This window comes from Elgaria multicarinata, chromosome 5 (genome assembly GCF_023053635.1).
Source record: "Elgaria multicarinata webbii isolate HBS135686 ecotype San Diego chromosome 5, rElgMul1.1.pri, whole genome shotgun sequence".
Lineage (NCBI taxonomy): Eukaryota > Metazoa > Chordata > Lepidosauria > Squamata > Anguidae > Elgaria > Elgaria multicarinata.
In genome coordinates, this window is record NC_086175.1 from 53,027,389 (window position 1) to 53,048,732 (window position 21,344).

Genomic DNA, 21,344 nt, shown 5'->3' on the forward strand with positions numbered 1-21,344 from the left:
CTGAGGAAGGCCTTTGAAAAAATTCAGGACGAAAGCATCGGGCTTTGAAATAAAACAGCTTTTGCATCCTGAGAACTTGTTTCTCCCTTTTTTCTGACCATAGTAGTGACTAGCCAATTGTACCCCAGGTGGAGATTAAGTGGGTACAGGTTTGAATTGAGGTTGCTTGGAGGAACTCCTGATAACATCCCTCTACTATGGCTGGGCAGAGCTAGACTCTGGCAAGTTGTCTTAGCTCAAATTAAATCCTCCACACAGGTAGTAGGGGAGAAATCAGGGAGGATTAAGTAGACTTCACATGCTTTTCTATGCTGGAAATAGGAAATGTGGTGCCTATAGAGGTGTCTGCTGAAGCACCTTGGTGCCCTGCTGAAGCACCTTGGTGCCCTGCTGAAGCACCTGAGACCTTCCTGCTTTAAAACAAAACAAAGCTGTGGCCTCCAGCTGCCACTATCTTAATTTCCCCACAATGGCTCTGGGCCCCATGTGCGCCCCAAGACATTCTAAAGAAGAAGAAAAATGGTGGTTGGCTGCAGCTGGGGCTTTGCTGTGCAGCACGCCCAGCCACTCAAGAAAGGAGACCCTCTGCATTACCTGGGGAAATCGGGTGGGTGGGGAATGTGCTCAGGAGCTGAGGAATCTCAAGGTTGGTATGGGTGGCAGTGATGGTGAGGAATCCTGGGCAAGGGCTGAGGGAGACATGCAGAGGAGAACAGGAATATGCGCAGGAGCTGAGGAATCCCAGGGTGGAAGCAATGAGGAAAGAACACAGTGGCTGAAGAAAGTGCACAGGAGTTGGGAAATCCCAGGGAGGGAGGTGGGGGTATATGGTAGCTTAAGGTAGCAATGGGGAAGAAAAAAAATACAAGAGAAGCCAGAGGGACAGGGGAACACCAGTATCAGAGGCAGTTTGCCAGTTGCTGGGGAACATGGATGCGAGGTTGCTGCTGCAGTCATGTCCTACTTGTGGATTGTCAGCTAGTTGGCCACTGTGTGAACAGAATTCTGGACTAGATGGGCCTTGCTGTGATCCAGTATGACTCTTCTTATGTTCATATATTCTTATGAGAGGGTAGGAAAAAGCTGAGAAAGAAGCCAGAGGAAAAGAGTGAGAGACTGAGAGAGAAGCTAGAATCCAAAAGGGTGGGGAAGAGAAATGACAAGAGAGAGAAGCCAGAAGGCAGGACGGGGGGGTGGGGGGGAGAGAAGCAACCAGAAAAAGCCAATGGCAGAGAAGAGCATCCAAAGGGAGATAGAAAATTAGCAAAATAAAGATAGAATCCAAAGAAAGCAGTCAGAGAGAGAAGACCTCCCCCTCGACACATACACACACAGGTCTCACAAACACACCTGCACACACAGAAAAGGGGAAGCACTCCCAACAAGTTGTGATTGGCCGTGCCCTCCACGGCAATCTGCGGTGGTGCTCAGTACACTTTTTCAAACTGTCCAATGGGCCAAAAACCATTGCCTACCCCTGTTCTATGCCACTGACCAGCTGCAAGCTCTTGACATGAAGAAGCAGAAAAAGAGATGATGTAAAGCAGAATCACCTCTGCATCTGGTCCAGGCGGCCCTGAGAATCCTTGACCTGCCCGAGGCCACTAAAATCACTATTGAAATGTATCACATCTGGATGTATGTTAATGATGCATACTTAAGTGGTGAGAGGAAAGAAAATAAATGAATTCACTCCACAGTGTATGCCATAGGGGAAAGTACATAAGAATCTGGAAAGCTCATTTTCAGCTATGTATATAACAGCAGGTTTAGCTATAATTCAAAATCCTTTTACACATTAGATGAGACGGATTCTTTTTTTTTACTTCTAATTTAAAAAGGGATCACCCACTGCTCTTTTTAAAACATTTTGTAACTCTAAAGGACTGTAAAACCTGCACCACAGACAACTTTCCACCTATTAAGTAGTTTTACAGCATATGCAAAGGGACAGTTTTGCCCACTGGAATTGGCACATACAAACCAGCTGTGCAACAATATAAAAAATTAATTGTTCCCATAGGAGAACACAGAGAACTTTATTGCTATAAGTGGGTGTCTGTTCTGGTTTTACAAACACTCTGTATGAGCATGCATGAAATCACATGCAGCACGGGCACTTATTTCCTATGAAAACAAGACTGCTTTACTTTTCGTGATTTTGCAGATAATACTAACATCCTTCATCCTAAGAAAACCTGCATTAAAAGGCTGGTGTTTACAACTTGGGGTTGTTGTTTTTTTGTGGGAGGGGTTGTTTATTGTTTTTGCTGCTTGTTTTGCCAAAAAAGAAGTGAAAAAAGAAAGAAAAGACGACAAACTCTATCAGGGGCTTATTGAATCTAGAATAAGGAGACTGTCTCTTCTCCCCTGACCTCAAGTGCAACGAGGTGAAGAGGCTGCCACTATTTTCTCGATCCAGTGAACAGAGTTCATGTACAGATTCATATTTACCCAAAGCATTGTATATACATCTAGAAATGTGCTCAAAATTGGACAATAGGTTACAGAAACACATGCACAGCCAAACCTGTGTATAGAACTCTGAACAAACCTGTGTGCTAAATACTGTTAACTCCAAACACAGCAGAAGTTTCTCTACTTTCTGCTATATCTATGGTTCCCTGGATAAGAGCAACTGGCATCCAGCAACTTAAGCATGCTTAAATCCCATTACATTTTAGATAATGAGGTTAAGATACGCTCTTAAGCCCCTTTGAGTCTGTTGGCACGATTTGGCAGTGGTGGCAGGTTTCTACCACGTGCTCTTTGCCCAGGCAGAAGAGGCAAAGGGAATGTCCATCCGTCGGCGGGACTTCATCCTGACATTTCACGCACTTGCGAAATGGGGCTTTTAGTGCCATGCATGGCCCCTTTAGCAATCAGGAGATCACCAGAAAAAGTGTGGAAAGGAGAAGAGAAAAAACTTTTGGAGAGGTTATAACTACAGAGCAAAGGGGAAAGAAGTGAACAATTGAAGAAAGTCCTCAGCAAGACAAAAAAATACTGTAACAGAGCTGGAAGATCCCTAGGAGACACTTCTATTGGTGGTCGAAAGAGAACTGGGGGACTGGGCGGGAACCCAGCTAGGCATGCACAGTAGACAGTGGGGACAGGGTTCCCGCCAAAAACAATTCCCAGCTTTAGAAGTTTTCCGAATCAAGGCTCCGCATAATATGTGACCACAAAGAACCAGTAAATCAAGTTCTGACCTCAGGTTGGTATCATTATATATTATATAAAGCCTTTGTTGGTAGTAACGTATGACAACCCACTGGCCGCAACCAGGCCCTTTCTACACCTAAGGATTATCCCAGGAAAATGGAGGGATCGTCCCTGCCTGCTCCCAGGATCCCGTGTGTCATTTGCATGCCCAGGGATGATCCTAGGATGATTCCAGGGGAAAAGGCACGTGTAGAAACGGCCCCAGTGTCTGGCCGCTGTAAAGAAGGTAAACTCCATGCTAGGCATAATTAGAAAAAGCAACTGAGAATAAAACTGCCAGTATCATATTGCTTTTATACAAATCTATGGTTCAACAACACTTAGAATAGTGTGTGCAGTTCAAGCCACCACACTTTAAAAAAGATATTGTAAAGCTGGAAAAGGTGCAGAAATTGTATTGTGCTTTTTATATTGTATTTTGTATTTGGGTTTTTAGATTGTTGTTTTACTATGTTCCTCATGGTTTTAATTTTTGTGAACTGCCCAGAGAGCTTCGGCTATTGGGCGGTATAAAAAAGAAAGAAAGAAAGAAAGAAAGAAAGAAAGAAAGAAAGAAAGAAAGAAAGAGAGGGGCAACTAAAATTATCAATGGGCTGGAACATCTCCCCTATGAGGGAAGGTTACAACAGTTGGTATTGTTTAGCTTGGAAAACAGATGGGTAAGGGAAGATTTGGTAGAGGTGTAAAAAAATATGCATGGTGTGGAGAATGTGGATAGGGAAACATTTTTCTCCTCTCTCATAATACTAGAACCCAGGGTCATCTCATGATGCTGATTGATGGGAGATGTAGGACAGATAAAAGGAAGTATAATTAAACTATGAAATTCGCTTCCACAAGATGCAGTGACGGCCACCAATTTGGATAGCTTCAAAAAGGAGTTGGATAAGTTCCTGGAGAAGGTTATCAATGACTACTAGTCCTGACGGCTATGTGATACCTCTAGTATAAGAGGCAGTAAGCCTATATACATGGAGAACATGGATGGGAGGGTGCTGTTGCACCCATGTTCTGCTTGAGGATCCCAGGTCAACAGGTGGTTGGCCACTGTGTGAACAGAGTGCTGGACTAGATGGACCCTTGGTCTGATCCAGCATGGCTTTTTAACGTTTTTATGAGAGCCTATGCAACTTTATGTCATAGCTACTTTTTGTCAACCTTATTAAAGATATAATTTTAGATCCAAAAAGATGCATTTATCTTAAACATATTTGTGAATCATATAAGGAAGTACAAAATGGTTAACTTAGAATTCAGAGTGCTTTTCAACTTAAGATGTTACTCAGCAATGTCCAATTCTCCAGTTTCTTAACATCTATTTAATATATAATCTGCCTATAATATTATCAAATCTATCAATATTTCTATAATTTAATGATGCCGCATCTAATAGGAGTGGTCCCTATAACCCCTGCTTAATCATGGAGATATAGGGCATGTCTACACCAGCCCTTTTTCTAAATGATGCACAGGGGATCCCGGGGGCAGGCAGGGATGACCCCTCCATTTTCCCAGGATAACTGCTTCTGTTATGCCAATTTTCACTGCAATCCCAGGACCATCCCAAGGACTGCGGCTGATGTGGGTGCCCATTCCGCCTTCTCCCTTCCACCCTGCGAATAACAGGGTGAGCCCAGAGTTGTTGGGGGGGCTCTGTGCCCTTTGGGGGTGGAGGGCAGCAATTTCACCATCCCAGGGATGGTGGGGGGTGGGTTGTGTGTGCGTTTGTGTGTGTGTTATTAAAAAAACTTACTATGCGCTGGAGCACAATTGTGCTCCGTCTCCTTTGCAAGAAATAAAATGGTGGCTGTGATGTCCCTCCTTACTTCAGGGATGTCGCACTGCCATTTGGACGCTGGGGGGGAGGGGGAGAATCATGGAAGCAGGTAAGTCCATGATCCTTCCCCCTCCCTCCCTCCTTCTACACCCTTAAGGTGTAGACATGCCCATAGGCTACAATCCTATTCCCTGCTTCCTGAGAGTAACACCAGCTGAACTCAATGGTAAACATATGAAGAATTGTGCTGTAAAATGCTTGTATTCCAGCTAGAAGTTTTATTGTCCGTCAAATTAATATAATCAGTCTTACAATAACAGAAACCACATTTAACATTATTTTTAAATAATGCCAGAAATGCTATTTTCAAACATGTTATTATCTTAGCTATGGCTCTGTCAATGTAACATCAAATTGATTTTCATTCTCACAATATTGATAGTTACCTGGATAATTGTGTTGTCTATATATGCTGTAACTGTGCATGCACTATTCATTTTGAATTTTATTCTTTACTGATATTTTAGCATATTTGTTTTTGTTAAAGTTTATGACCGAATACATTTACTAGTTTTGATAGTTAAAAAAAAAAACACCACAGAAACAATTCCCCAAACTCCTAAGAATTTCTAATCGAACTGGAATCATTGTGAAAAGAAAATGAAGTGTGGGAATTATTGTTCTCATCATGAAAGGCAAGGAAGGCCATGAAGCTCTGCTGACAAGGCAGGACTTTCTTGCTCCCAGACCCTTCACCTAAAATTACCCACAATGCAGCAACAAGAGTAGATTCCATCCATGTGTACTGCCTCCAGTTCTGTGGCAATTCAGAGCTTGCTGACACCAGAGGAATGGAAGACCTGTTACCAGTGCCTAGTGTCTACTGATAAGGCACAGGATCTTTTCAGAACTGTATGTACAGACACAAATACATGAACAGAGGCCTACAATGGGGCAACGGCATCATGTTTTTAATTAAAAAAACATCGCAATTGTGAAACAGGAAATGTATAAACAGATCGAATACCAGCAGCTAGACAAAATGTCTCTTTCAATAACTGGGGCTTCTGAATATGCATATTAACAAAAACATAAAAACATTTCGTGGTGCCTTACATAAGATTTTATTACATGCACCCCTCCCCCTGAATCATCACCATTTCACAGCAGATACAAAAATATGAGACAGGACCAGCTTCCTGTTATGAAATGTAAAAAATGAAGAGCTATTTACCATAATTTGAATTTCGTTTTAAAAATAAACAATTTATTGTAAAGTTGAAATGCAAGAAGATTACTATCAGATTCCTTTGCTGTGGGTGTGATCATGACTATTCAAGCATAACTGTTTGTTCCTTGTGGGATTTTAATAGTGCTTGTGTACAAGGTTATACCTTAAATGTGTTGAACATATTGGCCAAGTGGATTAAGAAAACATCTGTTACCATCCCTTTTGTATAGCAACAGTGCAGCTACATTGCAGAATAAGGGGAACTTAAATGGAAGCAGAATATTGGAACATACAGATTGCATAAACAAGACTATCACCTCCCTATAAGAACTTTTGCAGCAATACAACAGGGCCATTTTGATGCATGAGGCAGAACAGAAAAAGTTGCACGCTCTCACAAATGAAGGACCATAGTACCCAATTACTTGGCATTTAAGGCCAAAAATTCCACAAGTGTCTCTCCACCTCTCTGGCAGTAAAAAATATGACAAGTCAATTAACTAACCATCCAATGCCCTTTTATGACACCTTAAATTACATATGATACATTAATTAAGCTGCCTAACTGTAGTGCTGCCCCTGTGCACTCTGCACTGTACAGATCTTTTATATCGTATTTCTTCGATTCTAAGACGCCATCGATTGTAAGACACACACTAATTTCAGTACCACCAACAGAAAAAAAGCTTTGATTCTAAGAAATAATAAACGCACTCGCGATTCTAAGACGCACCCCGTTTTTAGAGATGTATGGGGGGGGGGGGAAAGTGTGTCTTAGAATCAAAGAAATACAGTATGTACATTTGAATTCTATATGAACCCTAAGATATTATTTATACAGAGACAGCAGCACTTTACCCTTTGAATCTTGCTTAAAGGAATCTGGATGACTCCTGTCAGGGACTATATTTTCAAAAATTGGGGAATCAACCATTCTTCATCCCTGCAGTCCTAGGTGCAATCTGAAATCTGTACAGCATCTAGTAGAGCCTAATTGAATCATCTGTTACCTCCTCCTACATTCCATCTTAAGTCTGTGACTAAATGCAGACACTACAGCATCAATGTCAGCCAGATTTTTTCTTCCTCTCACTTTCTTTAACATCTAGCCTAATGAAGATCTGAGGGGAATTTGAAAGTTTACTATTTTCTGGCATTTTTGTCGGCCTAACATATTGCCTACTATGGATTCTGGATGTTTAACTGTTATTTATTTACTTCTCTGGAGAACTATTTTCAACCAAAAAATGTCTCACAGAGCAGTTTACGGAGATCAATAAGAAATTCCTGTGCTCAGATTCATGGGACAACACAGCTTCCTTTGCATTTTTGTACTTGCTAATCTAGTAATTCTACTGTTTTTAAATCTCAATTGTTTATTATGCTATAGTGTTTCTAATTATTTCTTTTTTTAAAAAAATAAATGTTTCTCAAACTAAAGCAAATTTATCTTGAATTTTTCTGAATCTTTTATTACATGTGAAAACAGATGCATGTATCAAAAACAGGGTTGCATCATATACACAAAAATGCAGTGTGTGTCTTATACTGTGTGTCTTAATGAGCCCTATATGTAGTACATACATTTATAAACAAATAGGGCATATGATGTGCAAAAATTGTTTCTTGTTTCTTAAAACGACAAGGAGGCAGAATCACTAACATCATATGAGTTTGAATACAAGTCAATCAGTGTTGTACAGCCCAGCAGATAACAGAGTCTCAGATCTTTGCATGTTTGATGTTCAGTGTCACATACAAAAAAGGAACCTCAATTGTTACTACCAATGTTGAAAGAAACCGAAAGGGGAGACTCATTCACTAAGAGATCTATTACAGGACAAAACATCAATGGTATCTTTAATGTATGTGGTAACATTAAAAAAAAAAAAACCTGAGTTTATTTATTGGAGAAACAGCTAAACAGAAGACAAATCACCTGTTGAAAATTTACAGCCACAGAAATATTAAGGGGACTAAGTTGTATTCCATGTGCGGTCCAGCTAAAGGTGGCTGTGAAATGCAGGAAATTAACACTAACCTTTTGAAGAGCGGAAGTGCTTGCTAGGAGCTGTGAAACCTCTTGTTCCGTGCACATTAATGGCAGCCACTCGAAACTGGTACCACCGGCTGGGTCTGATGTCAGACAGTTGTACCCTCTCATCTGTGGTCTGCAGAGGAAAACTCAGTTAGCACTCTGACTTCTTTTACTTTCAAGTGTTAACTTTGTAGTAGTCATGTTTGTCTGTTTTATGCTTTGCGTATTTATTTAGGAACAGGGGTTTTCCTTCCACTTTTCACATCCTTGGAAGTTGTCTTATACCAGATCCAATCACTGTCCACATAGCCCAGAATTATCTACTCTAACTGGTAACAGCAGTCTCAGGTAGGGTTTTCCAATCACCTGATCCTACTTTTCAGCTGGAGACACCAGGGATTGAACCAGGGACCTTCTGCATATGAAGCACATGTGCTACAATGGAGCTATACCATCCTTACAAACTTGTAAGCCATAAGTGCAGGTTGGATCTGTGTGAACTATTTTTTATCTTATCATTTTGTGTGTTTCATTTTCCAGGATTAATGGCCAGCTATACTTTTCTCCGCCATAGATTAATGACTAAAGTCTGTTAACTGACAAAACACCAAGAGTGTTTATTGGCAGCTTATCTTAGCAGATTTGGGCCTATCCTGTCTAGTAGATGATGAAAGTGGGTTTTTTTTCTATCCTATCTTCAACTCATAAGCAGTAAAATGGAAGTAGGACTAATCCACCCCACACTTACTGCTGCAATAGATATGTCTGTGGAATCTATCCTACAGAATTATTGCAAGATAGGACAAAACACACACATTGAACAAGGGATTTATGAATTCATACTAGGCTTAACAATCACACTCACCCTCTTCACCATGGCAAGAGATCAAGTAGGCTCTGCCAAATGAAACAAGTCAAAAGCTTCTTCCCCACCTCAGAGCTTGGGGAGGGGGAAGAACCCTGCCCCTCCCCAGCCTCAAAATTCAGGAAAGCCCAGGATTTGTATTGGCTTAGTGCTTTTGGGTTAAACACAAGCCTTCATCTACCTGCCTCCAGCTCCAAGCTGGAAACAAAAGCCTGAACCATGTTGGCTTGCCTCCGTGCCTGGCAGGCAGACCACCAGAATGCTGATTTGCTTCTGTCTTTGAGCTGGAAAGGAGATAAGCGTCTTGCCTGTACACCTGCTGGACACACCAAGTGCCTGTCAAGCACAGAACCAAGCCCCCAGCCCCATTTCCATTCTGAGCTGATTGGGGCAAGGGTTATTTTCAAATCCAGCAATATCCCCCACCCCACCCAACCATCCTCTACAGATTCAAACAAAGATCTGAAGTGAGGAGCTGGTGCTTTCCCTAGGTCTTGCACAACTGCAGAGACAAGACTTCATTATTCAGAGGTGGGAGATCCTGGGGGTGACAAATTTTGGAGTTGGCCACCAAAACCAGTCCCCCAAAAAATTCAGCCTCTGATTAACACAAGTGATATAAAGGAAGAAAGGATTGAAAAGAACATAGATTCATGTAAAAAGCGCTAACCTGTGCCACTGTTTGCCAGCTGGTAGCATCATCCTCACTGGGATGAATCCCATAGTTCCATCTCCTTTGTACCACGTAGAGCACAGGTTCAATTGAGATATTGAATTTTGAAGACCACTTAATTTCCAGCTGTCCAGACTGAAGCTCACTAAACTTTAATTCTTTTCTGGGTTTCAAAGGGACACCTGAAATACAACAGATCGATAACAAGAAGCAGTGTGCATGTCGATTCGTTTCATACTGAAAGTAGCCATGGATCAAATATACCTTTTCTACCACTCAGTGTAATGAAGCCCAAGGAGACCTAATCTTAACATGTTTGTTTTACCTCAACTTCATTTTCAGGGAAAGTATGCCAAGCATGTCTCAATTAAAACGGAAGCTCACACAAAAACATACGCAGAGCCAAACTCATTCAGCCACAGTCTATCTTATTATATTTGACTAAATAGGATTACTGATCAAGATCATACAATGAAACCAGCTATTTATTCCCTCCAGGTGAAGAAAATTAAGTGTGAAACAGGCTGTACACAGATCTATGCCACCAGTGGCAAGCAGCCATTTCTGCCATTATGGTAATTGTAAAAAGCATTGCTATGCTTGTCAAAATGGCTCCTGACTATTGCATTTTGTGCCTGTACATAACCAGGTTTCATACTGATGTTTCTCTTTGTGATTCAGGACATAGAAGGGCTTGCAAGGGAAAAAATGCAGCCAACCTGCATGTAAGAATCTGGGATAGAAGAAGGAGAAGCTCATATAATAGGAGAGAAACAACTGTAATATATTTTAAGTTACACATATTTGTATGCCTTGACTCAGTTCTCCAGGAACTACACATTATGCTAAACATGAGGATGTCAGTGACGCTGTAATCTGATTTAAGGTTCTCTTCCCCTGCCCTTCCTTACTCAATCCTCCCAATACAAGAACTTGCCCAAGCCTCTCAAAATATGATTCCTTGCCCCCTTTCTACATCATTGGCTGCTACTGTTGAGGAAGTGCACAACACTGTGATGCAAGTTCACACGTAGGCTTGCTACATGTTTGCAAAAAACACTTTAACATGGAGCTACAGGTTTCGGCAACTGCCAATGTTTTTCATAACATGTCATTCTGTTCTGAGAGGTCAGTGCTGGAATTGTTTTACATATATCTGACTACATTTTCTATTTCAAACAACTGCAGACCTGTTGGACTATTGTTCAACATTTCTGTGATCTACTTAAATCATTCCCAGCATGGTTTATAAATTCAACAAAATCTGAGGTTTATTTTTCCAACCTCTACACTTTCTTGGATAAACAGAGAGGTTTTCAAGAGATCTAAAAACTAACTCTTCCTCCAAAGTGTTCCAATTACACCATCTATTTAGTAAATACACACACACACACACACACACACACACACACACAGAGAGAGAGAGAGAGAGAGAGAGAGAGAGAGAGAGAGAGAGAGAGAGAGAGAGAGAATAAAGTATGTCATCCAAACCTAGTGGCTCATAAGTTTAATTCTGACCATAAATGAATGGTCATCAGTCTACATGTAATATAACTAATATTGCTGAGTATAATTTGGTTTCTGCATTTGAAAATCCTTGTTTAATTATTATGTACAATAATCCTATAGTCTACATACTAAAAAAACACCTTCCATCTGTTTTGCATTAGGATCAGTTGGATTCACTTGATTGAAACTAACTTAGCCCCTATGATGGTTGTAATTGTGTGCAGATGGATCTCATGAGTACTAACAAGTGCATTTTAGAATATTCCAGTACAACCAGAATCATTAATTTCATGTTCCAGATGTACACTTTCAGTTTAGAAATGTGCTTTTTATTATACAAAAAAGTTCATATCCATCATTGTATCACAAATTAGACTTTTGAACTCCAAAGTGTTTCGCATTTTAAACAAATTTATACCTTTGGCCTTTTACTGGGGTGATATCAGAAGGGGTGATCTTTATTTTGCATCCAGAGTACAGCACACACATTGGTCATAATCTTAACTACTGAAATTGACAGGCACAAACCATTGATTTCAAGAATGTCAGGAATGTCCTACTTGGCTTTCAGTGTAAGTCTGAAATACTTATAGATAAGAAAAAATACAGAATTTTAGATAGCTCCAGCCCAAAACAGCAGCAACAACAAAGTAGCAAACTTGTTAAAATGCAATTGTCCACTATGTAACTTTATTCTGACATAGGTTAGGCTGAACTGCCATTAGAGACAGCATTCAAAGACTGAAAGGCTTATTAGGTTAGATTCTAAATTTAGACACTGGGAACCTGTGTGGCAGCTTGAGTAGAAATGGAACAAAAATATATGCAACTCACCAGTGTTTCTAAGCAGATCAGTAAATACTCAAGAAGATCAAAGTTAGGTTTGATAGTTAAAAGCAGTTAAGTCAGTTTTTCCAATGTCATACATTCTTTCCTTTTAGCCTATATACAGGAGCCCTTTTCAGGTATTAAGCAGCAATGCTGACCCTGACCAAAGTATATTAACATATCAGCATCAAGTGTCCATGCCCCACCCATGCAGTTCACAACTTTGTCATGCTGAGTGGAATTATAGGAACAGGAGTTCTCATTTCACTGGAATATACATAGAACTCACCACATAATTGGGGGTCTTCATGGTATGCATTCAAGTGAACTTGAATAGAACTCCTGTTCAGACCTTCCCACTTACCATGATCAGCTTGGGAACGGAGGGGCTGACCAGCATGGATGGATCCTTGCCCTACTCATGGTTAATACACCCTGTTCAGACTTAAAGCCTGAAGAGGGCTATTGGGTGGTATAAAAATGCAAAAAATAAATTAATAAATCAGATAATTGTAATTCCATGGATAGGATATACTGAGTATCTGAAAATTGGTGAAAGTAGGCATTCATTGACAAACCTAGAGTGTTAACATCCAGATACATCAGTGAATGCTGACAGTCCTTAAATTTCACCAGTGTAGTTCCAAAAAGTAGGGAAATGAGTGAAATTCAACACTGTGTGATCCTTCAAGTCTGCTTCTAGTATTCAACTCAGTGTCCAAAAAGAATGCTAAACTAATATATTCACTATGGCTGCTCTGGTTGGACTACCCACCACCACTGGGCTAACTGACATCGTGACCCTTTGGGGAAGAAGAATGAGCGAGTGAGACAGGAGCAGGCAGAGGGAACATCAAGGACTGCTCCAGTTGGTCTTCTTCCCCTCCTTCATGAGATGAGAGTGGGGAGCAGAGAATTAAAAAAGAAAGAATTTTACTCGGTTAATTACTCAAGAAATTAAGCTAATAGTGATGCATTAGTTATGTGGACAGTGTAGTCAATTCTCTGCTGTTTTTCAAGTGACTACAGTCCAAAAATTATTAATCATTTTTATTGGAAACTATTCAAGCCACCTTGAGGCCCAGAATCGGACAAAAGGCAGGATACTACTAATAAGGGTATAACAAGGTTCCTAAGCCGATTCGGCTGTTATGACGTCCTACAAGACAGCCTAGCAAGTACAGTTTTGTGAAAGATTAATCATTCTTTGTCAGGGATTCTCTATTTATTATTTATTTAATTTCTAACTTGCATTTTTAACAAAAAGATGGTTTTCAAGGTGACTACCAATAAAATCCTGATTAACAAAATCCTTAGTTGTCTTACATAAGTCATAGCAAAAGTTGAGGCAATTACTCTAGTTAAAGTTTATAGTGTAAATGCTACTACAGTCAAATTTGATCTAGAAGATATTTATGAAGATAATGTAACTATTTTCACCAAAAATGTTTGAAGGCGTTTAATGGAGTAATTGCAGTGTTAGCCAGCTGCATGAAATATGAAGAAGGCTTAACACTGGAGGTACCTCTTTCATAGGTTTTTGAGTAGGTATAAAAGTAACCCCATCCTTCCCTTAACCATGGTCAAAAAATCAGGAATAAGCAGTTGTGTTCCACTCTCTCTTTCCCCAAGGACTATCATATTATGTGTGAATTCCTCCTCCCAGCTTTACCAATAGTTTACAAATTTGGGTTAAGAGGTTTCACTCTTAACTCAAATTTGCAACCACTGTCAAACTTTTATTTCCATTCCTGATTAAGAGTAAAGCCTAGTTAACTCTGGTGCATACATAATGACTAATCATGGAAAAACAGATGTGCAAGAGGCACTTAGATGGGGGAAGGAGTGTGTGATCCTATACACCTACTTGTAATTCCTTAGCTATGCCTAAGGAGCTGGCAGCATTATGGACCTCTATTTCATTCTCCAAATACACACACACACCTCTTTTCCGTTCCGCAACAAACCGTATATTCCTACTCTAAAATAAAAGGGAGTTGTAGGGTACTTTCTTCTTAGTCAGTGCTCTCTCTCTCTCTCTCTCTCTCAAAAATGCTAAAACAATCTCTACCTTTGTACAGATTTTTGGGTACTTGGCATGTATGTCCACATCCATTAGAGCAGCATTTTTTCACGCCAGAACATTCACTGTCAGACTCGCAGCTTTCAACACAGGCAGCCGCAAAGCCGCTCGCCTTCTCAGGTGCTGGGCAGTCTCCTTGCTTCACCGACAGGATGTACTTGAGGAATTCACAGCTAGTTAGGCATTCATAGTTCTTCTTGGGGAAAAGAGGCTGAAGGGAAAGCAAGACAATTGTACGACGCCTTCAGGAGGAGAAATAAATAATGCTGAAATATTTCCAAGATATTATTGCTGGAAAAATCGTTCAGGATTTCCAGCTATTACAGGATTACACTTGAGGATTCACATAGCTATCTAGTGCTTCTACATACTGACTGTAGTATACATAATCTCCCACTGAATTAGCCCATTCACCTCTGCCAGATCTTCCACATAATAGTTGCTAGAAAGCTGTTCAATAGATTAAAAGTAATTTGAAAACAAGGAGAAAGCATGAGACATTACAAGCAACATGGAAGCTCATTTTTTAAATCCTTCTTTCTAGTTACATCTAGTATGGGTGTAACTAAATTATTCTGTGCATTTCCCCATCCTCGGTACTGACAGCCAATGAAAGGACACAAGAGCAGTGAATACCGTGATGTCATCATGTTACGCACACTAGGAGCTATCAGGTAGAGGCTAGAAAATTGCATACAAGTATTTCCATGTCTCTTGTACTGTCTTGTTCTGCTTTCTCAATAATTCATCTTAATTCATATATTTCATGTGTAGTACTTATTCTTATATACATAGGAAATTTCCAATACTGTAGACTTCACAACCATGCCAGGGCGGCCACATTCCATTGCAGCTCAAATCTGTCACAGTGCAGCATCCAGGGGACAACCTGGCACTATGGACTGGTTGCACAATCAAATAGCCTGCGGCATGTGCAGGAGGCCATGTCTTGAGCCGTTGTCTAAACCCAGGTGGAAGGACTCGTGTGAGGGTTAAACAACTCTCGCATAACCCATGGCCTGTTCTAGTGTTGTGCAAAGGTTGTTTGACCCTCGCACAACTCACTGCGCCCTGGTTCACATAGCACAAGAAGCTGCGGCCACAGCTTGAATATTCAAAAACCACTCAGCATGTGCCATAATGCACCACAGCCCACCATGGCAGTTTGCAGATCATGCAAACTGGATCAACCTCTAATGTAATTGTGTTGTTGGTGTGTAGTGAAGTAGTATTCATCAGGGATTCAATAAACGTGTAGCATCTATTCTTACAGTACAATGCAGGAGATCTCTGTGCTGGCAAAGGGGCCTCCCGAATTGTAGTATAGGAACAGGAACAACATTAAATTATTGAGGGATATTATTGAAGCTTGGAGGATGGCAACAAGGGAGAGGTTTCGGTGGTGGCCCCGACTGTGGAATGATCTCCCCAATGAGGCTTGCCTGGCACCAACATTGTTATCTTTCAGGCACCAGGTCAAGACTTTTCTCTTCTCCCAGGCATTTAATGGCATTGAACAACGCTAAGTTTGTTTTTTAATGGACCCCAGAATTGTTGTTTTAAATGAATGCTGCTGTTTTTATACTGTTGTTTTTATGTCTCTGATGGTTTTTAAATTTTGTATACTTTTAATGTTTACTGTTTTTAGCTTTTGTGAACCGCCCCAGAGAGCTTCGGCTGTGGGGCAGTATATAAGTGTTGTGTTGTCTCTGTATTGTCTCGCCTCCTTCACTCGCAACAAGCTGCCAGTGCCACATGCAGTTTAGTGGCTCACCACAAGGGTAGTTATCCGCTGATCCCAGCAGATCCTGGCAACTTCATTCCAGTAACGCAATTACATCAGAGATTTTGTCAGGTTGTCATCTGAATGTCTCGCTATAGCAGCTTTGAGCTGCAAAGCATGGCAAGGCTGAGATGTCTAGCATTGCTACCCCCAGAAAACAGAACCTGTGGATGCACCCTGGCCTTACTTTATTCATTTTCATTTCTGGAATTATGACCATAGCTAAGTAGTTGGTTGCTTTCAAATACCATGCTGAATAAAGAGAAACTGGCAATTAATTTGTGCTTGCAGCTGACAAGGGCAAAGGTTGATCAAAACAGAATGCATCTGGTATTTGTGATTTATGTCTGGGATGATAGATGGGCAGGTGTACATGTCTGAGTATGCGCTTATATAAAACATCACAATTTTTCAGCTAGTTAATTAAAAAATCTTTTATAGTCCCTTGAGGCATAAGATGCCTTTGAAGCTCCTCTTCATCACCCTAGTTCAACAGCTTATTTTTCAATGAATGGTTAAATGTGCAACTTTTTACTTTCAGCCGTTTAAGTTCCAAGTTTGGGGTCGAACTCAAAAATACTAATTACAGAGGTATGCTGTAAGAAAGGGAAGATTAGCCGAGCCCAAGCCATTGACCTCACTACGATTTGGATGCATTTATTCTCCGCACTCAGCCAACATTTTTACTCAATAACATCTCACAAAACTAAAATCTTTCTGTTATATTTATAGTTCAGTCTCGTCAATCTCATCATTACCTGGTATGATTTTGGAAGGGATATTTTGAGGCTTTTTTTTTTTAAGAGAGACATAAGTAATTTGCAAACCTATATAAAACCACATTCTATGCTACATCAAACCTTTATTTTTATTATACATCCAAATATTTGATTCTACCAAGAATATATTTAGGGATCCTATGAGTACATGTTTAAAAAATAAATCAAAGTTTTACCTTTAGATTTTTTTTTAAGTGCCTCAAAAGAAATATACTCAGAGGACAACCTTATTTCTGCCTTATGGTCCCAAAGTCCAATACATGCTTCAAGGTTTACCAGAAAGGAAGCATTTTGTTCCTTATAGTTGCAGTGGAGAGAAATACAAGTTGCATTTCACAGAAATGCAATGTAACTGTCACCTAGGATGATCTGCTTAGTACAAGTGATAGGCCTGAGCTCCCAGTCTAGTCCACAAATTTTCCATGCAGATTCCAAAATAAGCTGCTGATCTTCAGGAAGCCCATCAACAGAACCCATTCTACCAACATACAATTATGTACCTCAGTCACTTTTCATCCAAGCTAAGACACAGACAAAAAAAAACCTCTTAAATCTCCTCACTTTCACTATCAAAGTCATTTTTTGCAGGTGTCTCCTTTTATCATACACCAGCAGGAGCAATCCTATGTCACCTAGACAGTGTCTGGGAGGACATAGGATTGCTGGTTTCTTGGGAGCTGGGAACTTGTGCTCTCCACTCCCTCTCACTCCCCCTCATAGCCAGCGTGCTGGCTACACCAGCTACACCACCACCCCCATGCTTGCAAAACAGAGCGCAGAGACAGGGGAACAGGAGGCATTCCTGGGAATGGAGAGTGAAAGAGACTGGGGTGGCAGCCATACAGCTAGGGTGACCTATGAAAAGGAGGACAGGGATCTTGTATCTTTAACAGTTGCATAGACAAGGGAATTTCAGCAGGTGTCATTTGTATATATGGAGAACCTGGTGAAATTTCCTCTTCATCACACCAGTTAAAGCTGCAGGAGCTATACTAGAGTGACCAGATTTAAAAGAGGGCAGAACACCTGCAGCTTTAACTGTTGTGATGAAGAGGAAATTTCACCAAGTTCCCCATATATACAAATGACACCTGCTGAAATTTCCTTTTCAATACAACTCTTAAATATACAGGAGCCCTGTCCTCCTTTTTATACGGTCACCCTAATATAACAAATCCTATGGCTGCCTCAGCCCCCTTCCTTCCCTGAAGTTTTATTGCACCCGAATAAACAATGTGCAAAATAAACCATGGCTGGTGACTAAGGGAAGGCTTCTTGGAACAATGACATTGGAAGGAATACAAAGTTGGTGCCTGCCTGACCTCCAGAGGCAGGGATTCTATAGCAGTGGGGCCACCACACTGAAATTGTGCTATGGAACTGTACTAAGGAGTACAGTTCCATAGCACAGTTCCATAACTGGCCCTGAGAATATCTGCATTGTAGCCAATTTGAATGTGTTGCTTCTGACACCTCATAGCCCTCAGTTCTGGACCACCTCAGGAATCACTTGAAAACATCACTTGTTTGAAAGTGCGCTCACATCAAAGTCTTCCCTCATGTGGAAAGCTTACACATCAGTGAGAAGACTTCCAACCAAGCCTTCTAGACCAGCAAGACATTTTGGGGTGCAGGTGCTTTGAAACAAATTTCCTTGTGTCACATGGAGAATTGTTACATTTGATTGTTATTTATTTATTTATTTATTTATTTATTACATTTCTATACCGCCCAATAGCCGGAGCTCTCTGGGCGGTTCACAAAAATTAAAACCATTCAAAGTATAAAACAACAGTATAAAACCATAATATAAGATACAATATAAAAGCTCAACCAGATAAAAACAGCAGCAATGCAAAATTACAAATTTAAAACCATGTTATTTAAAATTTATAGATTGTTAAAATGTTGGGAGAATAAAAAGGTCTTCACCTGGCGTCTAAAAGCATATAATGTAGGTGCCAAACGAACCTCCTTAGGGAGCTCATTCCACAGCCGGGGTGCCACAGCAGAGAAGGCCCTCCTCCTGGTAGCCACCTGCCTCACTTCCTTTGGCAGGGGCTCATGGAGAAGGACCCCTGAAGATGACCTTAGGGTCCGGGCAGGTACATATGGGAGGAGGCGTTCCTTCAGATAACCTGGCCCCAAGCCGTTTAGGGCTTTAAATGTTAATACCAGCACTTTGAATCGGGCCCAGACCTGGACTGGCAGCCAATGAAGCTGGAAAAGGACTGGCGTAATATGAGGACTGGCGTAATATGAATCAGCTGTCAGTCAGTAAGAAGTTTGTATGTTGCCTTGGCCATTCAATCAGGGGTGGGAAGTCTCCAGGTTTGTGAGATCTACTTGCTTTTTACTAGAACCTCAATGTTCACAACTGGAACCAGGCACAAAATAGTGGCTCAGCCGGAGAGACACAAACATATAATTTAAGGATCATCGGTACATCTGAACACCTCTTCAGCCTAGGAATTTGTTTTCAGTACCATCAGCTTTTCATAGAAAATCTGCTCCTTTCCCCCATGCTTTATTCATTTCAGCAGTTTAATTTGAGAGGATAAACTGGTAAACAATTGGGGAAGTCAGAAGCCGTTACTGCTGCAGTGCACATAACCAGAGGCAGTAATACCCAATCTATGCTCTTCCCATCCCTGCTTTAAATACAGTAAATATAAAGGGGAAGGAGTGTGGCTATCAGAGCAGCCAAATTTATAATTTCTCATGGATATAATCATGCATATAGCTACAGAGGACCAAGAAAAAATACACCAACTAAACATATAACTATTTGATCACACACTTTGAAATAATTATTGCAGCATTTTAAAGTCAATTAAAAAATCATTCCAAATTGTCTATGTGTTTATCAGTTATACTTCTGATCATTTACAACAGAGGACAACAGAACACAGACCCTATATGTTAAAGTTAGCTGTCATCGGTCAAACCCCTTTAGTAATGCAAATGAAACATACAGAGTCTTTCAAGACTGACATACCTCACAGAAACTTTGGCAATGGTTTTTCTTCAAGTCCCAGGATTCTTTGCAGGGCTCCAGACACTAAAAAGAATCATTGGAAAAAATGTCAGGAAGAATGGAGATGCCACAGCCTCAATTTGTTCAGCCTACAGGACTTTGGCAGTTTGTTTATTAAAGACGTTAATAATAGGAATTTTAATCATAGTTTCTCAGTATCACAGTTACAGACTAAAGTCTGAAGATAGACATAATGTAAAATGACTCCACAGCACTATGAACTGACCACCCATTCACACAACTTGAAATTGTGTCTAAATTTATCCTGAACTATGATTACATCAATGTTCCCAATATTTCCTACTTCATCTGTCTCTGTTGCCCACATTCTACCTCCTGGGAAGCTCAGGAAATCAGATGGTAAGCAACAAGTACTGAAGTAGTTCAGGAATGACAGCATCCCAACACTGGCTTTCCCTCTCATACAATAAGAGGTAGCCCCCAACTACTTCATTCACACACACCCAAATATGTCTGGATTCCATCACAGATGGGGCCAGGTTCTGTAACGGACAGATGATGGTGGAGAAGAACTTCTCTCCTCAATGCATAACTTGATTAAAATTATATTCAATGTTATTTTGTGGGGCAAGCTGCTGCTAAATTGAAGGACCAAACATTTCAAAAACTATTCTGACATTTCAGCTGATCCAGAATGGGACTGGTTAAAGGAAGCAAGTGACTCCCTTGTTGCAACAGCTTCATTACAACAATCTGTTTCAAGTGCTGGTTATAACCTATAAAGATCTGGTTATGACCTATAAAAGTTCCTATAAGACTATGTGAAAGACCACCTTCTCCCATACGAGCCTGCTGGGTTCCTAAGAGCTTCTGGACAGCTGTCTTCTGTGTTTGGTGGCAACCTGAGACAGGGCCTTTTTGATGGCTGCTCTCAAGCTATGGAACTCCCTCCCAAGGGAAGTTAGGTTGGTCTCTCTCCGCTGTTCTTCCACTGGCAGGCAAAACCTGCTTTATTTAAGAAGGCCTTTAGCCTGTAAGTGGGTCCAATAGATAGCTATTTAGATGACCTCCAATTTTCCATGACACCTTCTTGAGAAATCTTTTATTCCTGAATAGGATTTTCATAATGACAACACCTTAAATGTTTTTATTTCTGAGAATTATGAACCCTCTGATTAAGTTAAGAGTCTCATCTGGTTATTTCTTGATTTTTCAAGCATCATATTGACAACATTCTTAAGGAAATAAACTCGAGGTTATAATGGGGAGCGAACAAAAACACAATTAAGTAAAATGACAATTAGTGGTGCAAATCTTAACTGCCCATGATCAAACAACTTTTGATTCGTGAGCACCACCCTTTGGACAGAACTCAGAAGATAAAGTTTTATTACTGAAACCTAGATCCTTAATTCAATTAGTTCCAGCTAAGGTTTCTTTGGTGACATCATCATATATACTGGGAATCCAGACAATGCTACTGAAAAGCCACTTTGGGAGTGGGGGAGGCAGACCCAGGATTTGCAATAGTCAGTAAATTTGTAGGGGAAGACAT

General features: G+C 40.6%; 1 protein-coding gene across 1 annotated transcript in view; it reads right to left on the reverse strand.

The window, feature by feature from the left end:
* ANOS1 (anosmin 1) overlaps window positions 1-21,344 on the reverse strand; it is a 104,918-nt gene that overhangs the window by 24,425 nt on the left and 59,149 nt on the right. Inside the window, exons 3-6 of the mRNA XM_063127520.1 lie at window positions 19,790-19,852; window positions 14,218-14,440; window positions 9,807-9,991; window positions 8,275-8,404 (exon numbers count right to left, since the gene is read on the reverse strand). Of these exons, the coding sequence (XP_062983590.1) occupies window positions 8,275-8,404; window positions 9,807-9,991; window positions 14,218-14,440; window positions 19,790-19,852 (601 nt within the window). The remainder of the gene's footprint in view (window positions 1-8,274; window positions 8,405-9,806; window positions 9,992-14,217; window positions 14,441-19,789; window positions 19,853-21,344) is intronic.